At 47.1% G+C, this 15,278-nt stretch overlaps 1 protein-coding gene across 12 annotated transcripts in view; it reads left to right on the top strand.

Annotated features, from left to right (window-relative positions):
• SH3KBP1 (SH3 domain containing kinase binding protein 1) overlaps positions 1-15,278 on the top strand; it is a 340,925-nt gene that overhangs the window by 262,817 nt on the left and 62,830 nt on the right. For all 12 annotated transcript variants that reach the window (XR_007132781.1, XM_047764118.1, XM_047764112.1 and 9 more), the window contains 2 exons: positions 11,012-11,063; positions 14,228-14,308. Coding sequence is in view for 11 of the 12 variants with exons in the window: in XM_047764118.1 (XP_047620074.1) it covers positions 11,012-11,063; positions 14,228-14,308 (133 nt within the window). In the remaining variant the exon portion in view is untranslated. The remainder of the gene's footprint in view (positions 1-11,011; positions 11,064-14,227; positions 14,309-15,278) is intronic.

The following is a 15,278-nucleotide window of genomic DNA, read 5'->3' as shown; positions in this document are numbered from 1 at the left end:
GCCAGGGATACTAAAGAGCAATGATGGTGTATACACTACTTAGATGAATGGATATGATTGTTCACGGCGCTAGATAGTGTCGGTACCTACCAAGATTATTGCCTGTAGCTCCTTAGATTAGTTTGAAGCCAAGGGCCACAGCTTTTAGGCTTTTTAATAGCTTTCTTTCCTTTATTGTTTAGCTGAATGATGTTCTTTTCCACATCTGTTATTCTAAGAATCAAGTTTAAGGTTCAGAGAATCTAGATTCTGCTTCCCAGTATTTTCGAGATCCTTGAGACTTACTGCTGATCCTTGGACCACACTTTGTCAGCATCACCTGGAGCTTGTTAGAAATGCTGGGACCCCAACCCTAGATCTGAAGCCTCAGAACCTGCATTTTATCAGGATCCGTAGGTGATCTGTTTACGCATTACAGTTTGGGAAGCTCCAGTGTAGATGCAGTTCTCTAAGACATGACAACCCTGCCTTCTTATTTCCAACCATATTTTAGGAGGCGAACAAATTTGCAGAACAAAGAAGCGGTCACCATTCAATCAGGACATTTTCCACCAAGCAGAATCATTTGAGCCATTTTTTTAATGACTTTTATTTTTTCCATTAGAGCCATTTTTATTGACAGTGATTGCAGTGGTGCGTTGTCATTTGACAGAATTTATCCCCGAGAAAAACAGACACTAACACTTAGTGGTGACTGTATAGTAAATGGTTTAAAACAGTAAGACACAGGAATGACGTTTGGCAAACATTTATAGAGTGTGGTGATTGTGACTCGACACTGCAGCCTTGAATAGACTTGGACTTGAATTCCGGCCCTGTCACTTCATGTCCAAGTTCACCTCACGGAGTGTATCCTCAGTTTACTCAGCCCTCTGTGCCTGCAGGTTCTGCGTCTGTGGATTCAGTCAACCTTGGATCCAAAATGTTAAAAAAATAAATTTCAGAAAGTTCCTAAAAGTAAAGCTTGAATTTCTCCAAATCACTGTGCAATGACAACTATTGACATAGCGTTTACACTGTATTCATAACCATTTGTGTAGCGTTTACATTGTATTAGGTATTATAAGTAATCGAGAGATGACCTAAAGTATAGGGGAGACTGTGCATAGGTTATATGCAAACACTATCACAATTTATATGAAGAACTTGAGCATCTGCGGAGTTTGCTCTCTGTAGGGGGTCCTAGAACCAATCTCCCACGAATGCTGAGTGATGACTGTATTCTCATCTATAAAATTGCAAGAATAATCACACTGACCTTGTTAAACTGCGGAGAAGATTAACTGGGATGATGCATCTGAATTCCTTAGCACAGGGCCTGGTCCTTTGAGAACACTCCATACATGTTAACTATTCCAGCCTTTGTAATTGCTATTAGCACACGTGTGGGGAGAGTCCAGCTAAAATTGTGTGTGTGGGGGGGGGGGGGGGAGTTCCCGTCGTGGCGCAGCGGTTAACGAATCCGACTAGGAACCATGAGGTTGCGGGTTCCATCCCTGGCCTCGCTCAGTGGGTTAAGGATCCGGCGTTGCTGTGGGCTGTGGTGTAGGTTGCAGACGAGGCTCGGATCCCATGTTGCTGTGGCTCTGGCGTAGGCCGGCGGCTACAGCTCTGATTGGACCCCTAGCCTGGGAACCTCCATATGCCACAGGAGCAGCCCTAGAAACAGCAGAAAGACAAAATAAAAATAAAAATAAAAATGGTGCGGGAATGATAGAAATCTGACTTTAGTTCATGAAATCACCGCAGTTATCTTGGTGTCTTGGTGAACTTCCCTGGGAATTCAAATGCATCTTAAGAACTTTGATGACTAAAAAGAAATCTAGCGCTTTATAATGTGCATTCATAGAGACAAGTGAGTATAAGATGGCATAATCTTCATGTCATTTTGCATATTTGGGGAGGATCTGCTGCCTGGCGGTGGTGGTGTATGTTGTTTCCCTCACTCACTCTGTTGGGTGGCGTCAGTGGGCTGGCTGCCATGCTGGTAACTGGGAAGTGAAGAGGGCACCTAACAGGCACTGCCCTTATGGGCTTAGAATGGATGGCAGGGAGCCACCCAGACTGCTCACTTCAACCTTCTCCCCAGTCTTTGCGAACCTGGTAAAAAGTGTTCACATCCGAATCATTTGGATGCAAGACCTCCGTGGTGACGCCTCGCCCCTTGGCTGAGGGATTTTAGCAAGCGCACCATCCTTCCAGACAGGTCCAGCCTTCTTGGCTCTGACTGAGGTGGTAAGATCTTGCAGGCGAGGGCAAAATCTGGATAATTCCTTCACCAAATGGGCAGAGTCTGTGCTTGCCTACATTGCGGCACCTTGCCTTCTAGTCCCCAGTCGTATTTTCGTGGGGTGATAAATTCACTCGAGTGAGAGGCTCCATGGCATACTTTTCTAGAAGCTCTGCTCTGTTGCATAAGATGTTACCGGAGGACTCCCACTGAGAGAGTGAAGTTGTCAGTGATGAGTGGACTCGGCTGGTTGCTCGCTGAGGCATGCACGCTCTTTGCAGCCCGTGGGCATCTCTCCCACCCCAGACCAGCAGCCACTCTCTCTTTGATGGGTCTTTTAACCTTGTTCCTAAGAAGCAGAAAACTCAATTTTAGGGAAACAGTAGTTATACCTGTCAAACAGAGTAACACCTACAGCTGAGAAGTGATTGTATAATGTGACATTTAGCTTTCAGAAGATTCAAACTATTACATCCTTTTCATTCCCTCTGGCCTATAAAGCCAACTAACGTGCTTGGCATTGGTTGTTCTGCCAGCCTTTATTACTGCACCCAGGGTATGGGTGAGTTGGGGACAGCGTGACTGGAGAGGGGTCTGTTGTGTGCCGAATTGACTGCGTGAGGATGATTAGAATCATTAACACGAACGCGCTGTGTGAGTGACAGAGACTGCAGCCTTATTTTGCCATCGGCTTTAGCAGATGTCGTCTTGTCTTGCCAGTGGCTGGGGTTGCAGTCATTCACCCAGAAAAGAGGATGGTCTGTGATGATCAGCAGCAAATAGCAGTAGGCATCACGGAAGCGTTCTGATGAGGCTGGCGTATTGTCTACCGGGGCACACATTTGGGTGCTTAGTCCAAAGCCTTGTGGCACTCCTGGAGCTCTTTCTTGAGAGAGCTCAGCAGATTCTCTCTTCATGATGGCAAAGGCTTGGGGGCTTTGCCTCAAGAAATTCCCGGAGAGCACCCAGTCCATCTCTCTTGGTGCAGATTTGAGAGCAATTACGTAAGCTCCTTATGAGAAAACCTAGATTCAATGGCTGCCTGTTTATTTTGAGCCTGGACAAAAGAATTGAAGATCCGAAGGGAAAGATGAAATGGTCTGCGAGCTCTGATGAAGCAGCGCGCCTGCTCTGTCATCATGACTGGAGGAAAACGGGGAACTTGGACTCTCTGAACTACAGAAATGACATCTTACTGTCATTAAAAAAAAATAGGGAGTTCCCGTCGTGGCGCAGTGGTTAATGAATCCGACTAGGAACCATGAGGTTGCGGGTTCGGTCCCCGCCCTTGCTCAGTGGGTTAACGATCCGGCATTGCCATGAGCTGTGGTGTAGGTTGCAGACGCGGCTCGGATCCCGCGTTGCTGTGGCTCTGGCGTAGGCCGGTGGCTACAGCTCCGATTCAACCCCTAGCCTGGGAACTTCCATGTGCCGCAGGAGCGGCCCAAGAAATAGCAACAACAACAACAACAAAAGACAAAAAAAAAAAAAAATAGAACAGATATTCTGAAAGATGACGTTTCTGAAAGAAAGCATTTTAAGCAACTCTCAGGATCCAGGTCTTTTAAGAGAAACCACTGAAGTCACCAGAAAATGGTACTTTTCTAGTATGTAGCGGTAAGGGGGGCTCTTTTGAGTTTGCGCCGTGCTGAGAACCGGGGCGTGGCTAAGCTGCCCGGAGGTGTTTCCCTAGTGAATGCCCTACAGTGGAGGGTCTGCCTTAGCCTCAGGGACACAGAAACCTGCCATCCAAAAGCCCTAAGGATGCCTGGGATTGGGATGCAGGCTCGCCTTTGCAAACTCCGAGACTTACCCGGGGAGCAGGCTGCCAGCTTACTAATCGCAACAAGAACTGAAATGTCAGCCTGTCTGGAACACACGGGTCTGCCTGCCCTGGGCATTTGCTCCCCGTGGGCTTGATTCTTTAGAAGCCAGATTCTACAGGAAAGCACATTTATGTGGTACTTTCTGAGAGAGCAAGGGATGAAAAGAAGAGGAGCTAGTTGTTCTCATGAAGGGTCTTGCAGACACAGCTTGAGGCCGCCTCATGCCCTGGAGGGAAGCATGAGCCAGGGGTGCTGTAGGGTTCAGCTAAGCCCTGATGATGCTGGCAAAAGTCCCGCACCTGTGGCCTCAGCAGCTCTCCATTCTTCTCTGTTTTCGTGACTGATCGGACCCTTCCCGACCGTGGTCCTTCTCCAGACACATTGTGGTACCATCGAGTAGGTTTCCCACATTCTCCATTACAATTGAGTGCCAGCCTTAGTTGGGTAGTTGGGTTGGGTAGGAGTTTTGTAGGTTCCAAACTTTCTCAGGAAGGGCAGTCTCTCGCTTGATGCCCATAATGGCTAATCCACCATAGGTGAATTCACTGCTTTAACTCGGGCTACATTCTCTTCACCAAGTTCCTAAGAGACCACTTACCTCAGACCCCATCATCTGACAGTCTGGTTTATACTACTGTCCTCAGCCACAATTTTCTTTGTTCCTAGTCACATCCTCCAGACTTTTGGGAACCACTCTTCTTTCTAATTTCTGAAGATGCCCAACGAATGAGTTCCCTGTTTTTAGTGTCCTCTCCTCCCCCAAAACAAAACAAATATGTGCTTATAATAAGCAGCATTGTGAATAAAATTCACCTGTGATTTTTTTTTTGGTCCGTCCGTTTAATTTTCTGGGTCATGGAGTTGAACAAATCTGACTAGGAACTGTGAGGTTGCGGGTTCGATCCCTGGCCTCGCTCAATGGGTTAAGGATCTGGTGTTGCCATGAGCTGTGGTGTAGGTCGCAGCCACAGCTCAGATCCCGCGTGGCTGTGGCTGTGGCTGTGCCGTAGGCCGGTAGCCGTAGCTCCTATTCGACCCCTAGCCTGGGAACCTCCATATGCCACAGGTGCGGCCCTAAAAAGACAAAAGACAAAAAAAAAGAAAGAAAATTTTCTGAGTCATTTCATGTGCAGAGATGGGGATTATCAAGGTCCTGATGTGGCCCCAGTATGTCCTAGGATGGAAGCCCAACTGCGTTTCCCGGAACAGGCCTGGGTGGTGTGCCTTCTCCCTTCTCCGTTGGGCCTTACAGCCTGTGCTCTCCCACTCGAGCACCTCATTCAGATACTCTCGCCTGAAGTGATTCTCTCTCATGACGCCCTCCTAACTGTCATCTCTTTGGAGGCAGAGCCTGTGTCCCACGCTCCTCTTTCAGGGGCTCTAACCATGTGTGTCTTGGTCAATTCAGGCTGGTGTGACAGAATACCATAGACTGGATGGTTTATAATCAACAGAAGTTTATGTCTCACAGTTCTGGAGGCTAGAAAGTCCAAGATTCGGCATCTGGTGAGGGCCCGCTTCCTGGTTCATAGATAGCTGTCTCCGTGCTGTGTCTTCCTGTGGTGGAAGAGGGGAGAGAGCTCTCTAGAGTCTTTTTTGACAAGGACACTAATCTCATTCATGAGGGCTCCACCCTCATGACCTAATCTCTTGCCAGAGGCCCCATCGCCAAACACCACCACACTGGGGATTATGTTTCAACATAAGACTCGTGTGTCCATTCAGTGGACAAACATTTAGTCCTTAGCAGCAAGCTTGCTATATGGTTAGCATTTGGGAATCACTCGTCGTTTTGTGACAGGCTGTGCCTTTCCTTCCTTCTGTCCCTTGCCTCCCACTAGCTACTCTCTCCTGTAATAGTTTGAAAGAGGAGGAAGAGAAGGAGAGGCAGAAGGAAGCCAGATCCCTTGTCAGATGTCTCTTCCCAGACAAAGGGGCCCAGATCCATCCATCCATCCATCCATCCTTCCATCCAGATGTGAGGTCTGGGCATAGAATCCAGGCAGTGCTTTCAAGGTGGGGTAGATGGAGTGAAGAGGGAAGCCAAGCCAACAGAGAGAACATCTGAGACAGAAACCAAATACCAAAACCTGGGTGGGAGTTCCTATCGTGGCGCAGCGGAAATGAATCCAACTAGTATCTGTGAGAATGCGGGTTCGATCCCTGGCCTCACTCAGTGGGTTAAGGATCCAGCGTTGCCATGAGCTGTGGTGTAGGTCACAGACACGGCTCGGATCCCGCTTTGCTGTGGCTGTAGGGTAGACCGGCAGCTGCAGCTCCGATTTGACCCCTAGCCTGGGAACCTCCCTGTGCCGCGGGTGCGGCCCTAAAAAGCAAACAACAACACCACCAACAACAAGAAAAGCCTGGGTAGCTGTAGGCCAGCAGTCTAGATGAGCCCAGCCAAGAGGGAACCCGTGGATGTAGGCCACCAGGCCAGAAGCTAAGGAGAGGAAACTTGAGAGAGACCCTGCCCAGAGCAGGTTTTGGGGGCAGCTCTTGGGGAAATCTCCTGGGTTGGGGACTCTGCAGGGTGCAGAGGGGCATAGCCCTAGACGCCCTCTTCAGCTATTGCTAGTGACAGGAGAGAAAAGGGCAGAATGGAGGGCCCTCTGCATTTCTAGAGCCGTGAGGGGTGCCCTGGTCAGGAACTGTCCATCTGTGTTCCTCTCCAGCCTCATATCCAGACACCTCCAGAGCATTTAGCCAGATGCCTGGAGGAGGGTTTCGCAAGGCTCAAAATCAAGCTGAGATTTACTTTCCAAACCTTACCATAGTCCTCTAACAAAGCCCCCCGGAAGGGTAGCCAGCCATCACGAGGACACTCCTCTGGTTATTTGCAACACATCACATGTCTGGGGCCAGACCTCTGAAGGCAAACTGGCTTAAGAGGCCAAGCGGCCAATCGAAGGTCCTGCCAAGGAGGACAGTTGAGCCAGCGAACGAGCTCCTTCGCTTGGGACCAGCCAGGCTTGCCAAACACAGGGCAGAGTCATTTCGGAAATCCTTTAGCAGAAAGCACAACTTGCCTTCCTGCTATCGTCACCCCAGGACAGACAGCTCTGTGTCCTTGCTGGTAATAACAGTAGGCAATCACATCCCGTTCATATGTCCTTTGAAGGATGGTGTTTGCTTGTCTGTCCAAGCCAGCAGATCCACACACACAAGCCTGTGTGCCCTGCATGCGTGCAGCCATGAAAGGCTCTGCTCTCCCAGAAATGAGAAAATGTTAACCCTCTGGCTTTGTTAGGAACATGTTCACGTTGGCTCTTTTTTAATGAACTGCCACAATCTGGACACAGAGAGATGCGAGATCTGGGCCTGTTTTAGCTACCGCCTAGCTCTTAACATGGCCCCTCTAGGCCTCAGTTTTCTCAGCATGAAGGGGACCCTTTGATCACTCAGAGCTCTAATGTCCTCTGTTCTTAGCAGCGACCTGCAAGTTGAGCAGGATGACGCCACCTGAGTTTGGAGCTGAAGTGTTTTATTTTCACCATGGAGGGAGGAGAATAAATAGAACAAGTGCCTCTAAAAAATTCATGACTTAAAATACTTGACTAAATTGAAAGGATGTTTCTGTCCATGCACCTGCAGGAGCTAGTTAATGCTGGTAAACTCAATAGAGAAAACGTTGCTCTGCTGCTTAACCTGGAAAATCAGGTATGTGATGTGCTCGTGCCTTTTTATTTGAGCCTCATGAGCTCCTGTGATGGATTTTGCTCCCAGTTTACCCAGTCTGCCTTCTCACTGCCCTGTCTTCCTGTGGCATTAAAAGAAAAAAAAATCATGTAAATACCTTATTAATCATGGGGGCTGTGGTCTAGAGCTACAGGGAACCCTGTTCCTGGTTTTTGTTTCAAATTACCTTAAAAGACATCGCCTTTGAAAAACATAGCACCATGTTGAGGAGGCAGGAAGGCTAAGTGTGATGGAATCAGGGAGTGCAGTCAGTCAAGGAAAAAAAAAGAAACAAAACAGGACAACTTGTAAACCTCCTCTGCTGCTAAGCAAAGCAGGCATCTGGCCAACATTGGTCACGTTCCTTTCCAAAGTGCCCCTTTGCCTCCGAAGCTGCCGGGGCTCCTGACACAACCTCACACCCCTGCCTTCTTTCTCTGCCATCCGAATGTGCGCCTGCCTCGGCCACTTCTCCACGCACTGTCAGTTGGCACAGCGATTCCCATCCCCTCTCCCTGGGTGGCCCTCTGCCCTTCCCTGTCACATTTTTTTTTTGTCTTTTGTCTTTTTAGGGCCGCACCTGCAGCATATAGAGATTCCCAGGCTAGGGGTCGAATCAGAGCTGTACCCACTGGCGTACACCCTAGTCACAGCAACACAGGATCCGAGCCGTGTCTGCGACCTACACCACAGCTCCCGGCAACGCCAGACCCTTAACCCACTGAGCAAGGCCAGGGATCGAACCCCTACCTCATGGGTACTAGTCAGGTTCGTTAACCACTGCGCCACGACGGGAACTCCTGCCCTGTTGGGTTTTGTGTGTGTGTCTGCTACATCCCACATCTGAGACAACACTCAGGGCTTTTTTTTTTTCCTTTGCCCAGTCATCTTGGAAAATCTGATGACTTGTAATTGTCTTTTTTTATTTGTGGCCCTGTGGTTTGAGGCAAGGTCCCTGGGGGAACGGCCTCTGTAACCAGAGGCTCATGTGAACTTGGTTAGACAAATGTTCCAATGGCAGAGAGCGAGGAAGACCTCCGGGGAGTGGGCACTGTTGGGGCCTGGCTGGGAAGAATTAGGCCATGGGGTGTTGGCAGTTTTGCGCATAAGACATTGCTCTGCTTCTGAGGTAAAGGAAGGTTCCTTGGCAGAGATCCAATGATAACTTCATTCGGTAAACACACATCTGTCCCCCGTCTAATTTATACAAAGGCAGGAAAGAGGAAGCAAAAAGGAGTCCGGGTAGCGAGCTGGACGGGCCCAGCCTCACAGGGAGGAGCTGTAAGATCTGAGAGCAGGGCACGTCCCTCTGCCGGAGGGCTTGTACCCATGCGGAGGTGGCCCCTGGAGTGTCCTTCGTTCTTTCTTTGTTGCATAATAAAGTTTATAGGCATGTAGGCAGTTCAGAAAAATATTAAGAAGGAAACACACGAATATGCGGTTATAAGCCTACAAGAGATCAGCCCCGTAAATTGAGTTCTTTCCAATCTTCTCCCCTTTCTGGATATAGTGTAACATGGTTGAGCTCATCCTATATCTGCAATTTGATACCCATTTTTTTTTTTTTCTTCATGTTAACAGACTCCAGCTCCTTGTGCTTTTGTAAACACGGCGTGGTTTATGGCCTCAAGATGGTTTGTCTTGTGGTTGCCTTCTGGCAGGATGGACCCTTCGCAGTGGTTAAGAGCCTGCCTGTGGGTCACATAGCCCTGGGCCAGACCCTCAGCCCCCCTGCCCCATTTAAAATAGCCTGGCAACTTTGGGAAATGACTTCATCTCTCGAAGCCTCCATTATTTCATCTGCAAGATGGGCGTAAATAATATCCCTCTTTATAGAGTCTTCAGGAGGGCTGGACAAGGCAGTGTTTACCGACTGCCTGCTCTGGTGAAATTGCCTCCTCCTAAGAGGGAAGTAATATTATCTCCGTTTTATAGACAAGACGTTTCATCTGCGTGAGGGCACTTGGCCAGGGTCCACAGCTAAAAATGGAAAGAGCCCGGATGTGTCATGACAGTCACATTCAGAAGCCACACCTCTTGCCCACCATGCTGTACTGTACTCTCACTTGGGGTCACTTGGCCAAATCACCCCACCAGAAATGCTCAGAGAGCCCAGAGCTCAGAGAGCAGGGCTGAAATGGCGTCGAGTCCAGAGCCTACATGCTGTGATGCTCCCTGACAGAGTTCCTCGTGGGTCTCGTATTATCCGGCTTTTACTTAAAACCATTTCTTCTTGGGCTCTGGTACTGCCTCAGGCACCAGGAGGCACTGGTGGGTCAGGCCGAGGGTGGTGGTTCGCTTCTGCCAGTCCCACAGTGGTGTCCCGGCAGGACATCTTCGACAGGCAGAGGAGTCCATGGAGCTTTTTAAAAGTCGCAAGTGTATGATAGCCAGAGAGGGTCAGGAGTAGTGTCAGCAGCAACGCGGATTGTAGGTTCAAACCCTCCTCTGTCCTTCTCTTCATGGTGAGTTTGATAATGAGATGGTTCTCTCCTTGACTTTGGCCCCCTTCTTCCCTGTCCAAGAATGGTGTCCAGGAATTGTGGCCTGGCACGACTCCTGGCCCCAGGACATTTGGCAAGTCCAGCTTGTTTCCCCTCCGACAGCCAATCATAGGTGGGCAAGGAGATGCCATTGATTGCATCACTGCCTGGTCACCTCCCTAGTAATAGAGTGTGAGAGAAAAACAAAGAGCGGCTGATAGGCAAAGAAAGTCCATTCCAGTTTCCAGGGTCTGTAAGGGAATCTTGCCAACGGCCTACCCGCCTTGGGGTGAAAGGGGGCAGAGGGCCCATTAGAACCCTGCCCAGCCACAGGGGCCCCTGAGCCTGCATTTTGTTGCAGGTCCCACATCCAGAGCAGATCTAATTTAGAGCCATCCCAGTGATTCGTTCTGAATCGCTTGGTTATTCAGCAGATTAAATCTTAATTGCAAATGCGGTTTCAGCGTAGGAGTACCATTGTGCTTGCTGGTTTCAGGCCATTTTTGCTGAGCCGTGCTTTTCCAGAAGGCTGTTACAAATTTAGAAAGGGGGAAATGGTATTTCATTTGTCCATCAGAGCTTTGTTTTGCAGACTGAATTTATTTTGTGTTGGTTTAAAGGTGCCAAAACCTGACATCCCTGGAGAGAGAATTGCTCAATTTTTTTTTTTTTTTTTTTTGGAGAGCTGCTCTGGACAGTCCAAATTGTATCTAGAAAACACTGTCTGTGGTCCTTATGTGCGAGGCCAGGCTGGCCAACAATCTCATGTGGTATCATTCTGATTAATTTTTCAGAGACCCAAGAAGCCACCTCCTCCAACCGCTCCCGTCATCAAGCAAGGGGCAGGTAATGTGTCTTTCACTTCCATCACCACAAGGTTTATCTTCCTCTTTGTGTGTATTTTCAGCATCCTTGGTAAGGCTCAAGAGTCTTAGATTCAGATCTGCCACAGATGACCTAACTGGGAAGTAACAATTGGGTCTCAAAAGGCGGGTTTGAAATAGATTACTGCTTTTCCTAAAAAATAAACGTATCGTGAAAATGTATCCTTGATATAGAAAAAATAAAAGCTAGCCTCCCAAAGAGAATGACCAGAAGGACTTTGTGTTCAAATAAACCAGTTTTGTTTGCTTTGCTTTTTATTTTTTTTTTAATTTTTGATTTTTTTTATTTATTTATTTTAGGGCCACACCCACAGCATATAGAGGTTCCCAGGCGACAGGCCCAATCGGAGCTGTAGCTGCCAGTCTATGCCACAGCCACGAGGGATCCGCGCTGCAAGTCTGTGACCTACCCCACAGCTCACGGCAACGCCAGATCCTCAACCCACGGAGCAAGCCCAGGGACTGAACCCACATCCTCATGGATACTAGTCAGATTCTTAATCCGCTGAGCCATGGCGGGAACTCCTGTTTCTATTTTTTTTTTTTTTTTAATAAACCGATTCTGTGGAGAGCAGAGCCAGTTTCCCCTTTATCTGTGCGTGGCCATCAAGGGTCAGCTTGGGGAGACCTGCTTCCCATGGGTGCCAGCATCACTGCGCATGTACAGCAGTGCTGAATTTTCCATTTCTGGCCCTTGTGGTTAACCAAAATTTGTACTTACTTCACTTACCTTCAACAACAACAAAAAATGTTTTTCTAGAAAAACTATCCCTCGTGATTCTTTTTCTCATTTGGAAGAGAGTCCAATTTAATTCACTTTGTCTGTGCGGCTCAGATATTAAGGTTGAATAATACAGGAAGACCTGATGTCATCCAACCCTTGGTAACTCGTTGTACAGTGGAGTCTCACACGTAAAGATGGGCATCCATGTTTTCTCGTAGCACTCCTCTTTAAAATTGCAAAAAATGAATTTACAGGGAGAAATTCCTCTGTGAATCACTCGTTCAGTGGTGTTGTTTTTTTTTTAAATAAACAATTAAAACGGAAGAAGAGTAGCGGTATTTTTACTTCTGCACATTCATAATTATGATATTTCTATAGCATTTAAAGTATGAATACATTTCCAGATTAGTTTATTCAACAGATTTATTAGGAGTGGTTTTTTTCCGTTCTTGTGGCCCACCAAGTTAGGGGGAAAAAATCCGCCTGACCCTGCATTTCTTTCCCCTTCCCTTCAGCATAGTTGAGAATTACAGAGATGAAGCCCTGAAATGGGATGTTAATTACATCTCCTGCTCAGCCCCCATCATTGTTTGTGTTGAGCAGTTTAATTTTGCCACCTAGTGGTTCTGGCTGGATAAATATTGTGCTGAAGTTAAAGCAGACTGTTGATTAGCTTTTTTTCTCAAGACCCTTTTCCCTAGAAGCCTTGGTGACGGATTAGAGACCAGGAGATGAACCGAGTAGTCTCAGACTCAGGCAGCCCAGAATATAACTGGGATTGGATGTAATCCTTGGGCTGGTCCATTCCTCCTAGAGACGTAGGGTTGTCTCTAGGAATGATACTGAACTTCTTCATGATCATTAGGAGACTAGACTGTAGCATGGCAGGCAAATTCTTGCCCTCTTAAAACGATTTTACCAAAGCTTGTGCTGGATCTCTGTGGGCCAAAGCAAAGTGACATTTAATCTTTGTAGATTTCTACTACTGCTTATTTATCCTGCTGCGTGATCTTGGGAACTGCTTTGTGACAGGGAGGTAAATATTCATACTTTCCTCCTCCTCATCTTTCCTTGTGTTTGGTTATTTGACCCAAAGGATCACATTTTGGGAGAGTTCCCATTGGGGTGCAGCAGAAACGAATCCAACTAGGATCCAAGAGGCCGCGGGTTCAATCCCTGGTCTCGCTCAGTGGGTTAAGGATCCGGGGTTGCTGTGAGCTGTGCTGTAGTTCACAGATGTGGCTCGGGTTTCTTGTGGCTGTGGCTGTGGCGTAGGCCAGCAGCTGTAGTTCCAATTCGAGCCCGAGCCTGGGAACTTCCATATGCCACCAGTGCAGGCATTAAAAAAAATCAGATAATGGACTTGAGAGACATTGGATGCAGTGTTTAATTTCTGTTGAGTTATTAAGGAGATTAGGTGAAGTGTGTGTTCAGTGGATTTCAAGTTCTTTTGGCTTCTGATGCTGTGTTACTGAGATTTTTTTACCAAGCACCCATCCATTGGGTTGGTCACGTAAGGATTTTGTCAAGCACTCAACCAAGTCCATAAATCAGAGGCGTACTCGTGATGGGTTTCATGTGTTAGTTGTTTTCCAAGTGCTCTTAGGTGCCTGCGGCCACCGACACTGATGAAGACCCCAGGTGAGGGAGCAGCTACAGTCCATGTGCATAAAGAGGAATTGCTAATTGGTACATTTGGCAAAATATAATACTTGAGGGATTCAGAGGCAAAATGAAAGGACCTAGGGAGAACCACCATGTTTTCTCTGCCCATCCCTCTGCTTAAATATATGTTTAAGAGACACAAACTACCAGTTATAAAAGAAAGAAGTCACAGGGATATAATGTACAGCACAGGGAATATAGTCAGTAATATAATAACTTTAAATGGTGTATAATCTACACAAATACTGAATCACGATGTTGTACGCCTCAAACTAACATAATATTGTAAGTCCACTATGCTTCAATTTTTAAAAATATGTGTTCTGCTAACTCTTGCTGCATAACAAGCCACTCCAAATCGGGTGGTGTAAAATAGCAATATTCTTATGCCCATGGGTTTGTTTATTCACTTATATACATTCCTCACCCACACCAAGTGATTTCCTGTGACTATTTTGCTGCCTTAAGAAAGTCACATTTAAATATCAATAAATATTAAGTGGCATTCTTGTAAATTAAGGATGTATAGGCAGGCAGACTTAATGACATATGCCAGAAGTGGCTTCTGCTCTGTTTCTAAGCAGCTTGTGTTTGCCAGATAACACCAGCACTCAGCTTAGGAAAAAAAAAAAAATCTGTTGACTTTGCCGTACCTGATACATATTTAAAATGCTAGTGCATCTAATAAATGGATGGGGAAACATTTCCTCATCATTGTTATCCTTACCCTCCTCCAGGTACCACTGAAAGAAAACATGAAATTAAAAAGATACCTCCAGAAAGACCAGAAACGCTTCCAAACAGAACAGAAGAAAAAGGTATGAAATCTAGTCTTTGTTGGCACTTCTAGAACAGCAAGAGACACAAAGCTGTCTGTCACAGGACTAGTCTGTATTACCCACAGAATTCGCCTTTTCTTTGGAGTATGGTGATTATGGTTTTGTGTTGATTGTTTTCAAATTTCCTGTTTCTAAGGAAATAGGAGAGAGGGTTGTGTGGTACTTCGTCGGGCCAGAATTGCTCATCAAATGAAAAACAACCAGCTCACTTAACACAGTGGGGCTCTTCCATCCCAGGCTTCCTGCCATCACTGCCCTCCCCCACATCAGCAGCATCCTGCAGTCGAGATGCCAGCTTTCGGTTCCCAGAGGGCCCGGATGTATCTGCCACGGTTTCCAGCCAGCCTAGTGTCCTGGGTGCTCATTGATGGTTGATGGGAGGATGCAGCTTAGAGACATTCCCATGTAGACAAATGAATGCTGTCAGTCACTGCCGGGCCTTTGCCTTGGGCTGTTCTCCTACAGACACGTGCCCTCGGTCAAGGATGTTGAGGGAGGGTTGGCATGGCAAACCTGAGAGAAGCAGCCCAGTGCCCACAGCCCCCTTAAGGGGGTCGGAAATGTCATTTTCAGGAACATACCCAAACCAGTATCACAGTCCGTTTTATGCATGTGTTTAACTCCTCTGGCCCGAGTGTCCCTCCCCAAGAAATCTGCAGTCTCCGCAAGGACTCATTTTATTAGGCGTCTAAGATTTGATTGATCACACATTTTATGGGGAAAGTGTTATGTTATTATTATGAACAGGAGGCCACGCAAATTCCATTTTAAACAGCAGTTATGTGTAAGTCACAAGAGAAATGCTGAATTAATGCATGTAATTATTTGGAGGTGCTCCTGGGTGGCCTCATGAAATTTTATTGCGAAATTTAATATTTTATATCAGCCTGCCAAAAGTTTTACCAATACCGCGAGCTCATAAGAAGTTCTACCTCTTCCTTTCACAGTG

The sequence above is a fragment of the Phacochoerus africanus genome, chromosome X (genome assembly GCF_016906955.1).
Source record: "Phacochoerus africanus isolate WHEZ1 chromosome X, ROS_Pafr_v1, whole genome shotgun sequence".
Classification (NCBI taxonomy): domain Eukaryota; kingdom Metazoa; phylum Chordata; class Mammalia; order Artiodactyla; family Suidae; genus Phacochoerus; species Phacochoerus africanus.
This window is presented reverse-complemented; position numbering and strand designations above follow the sequence as displayed.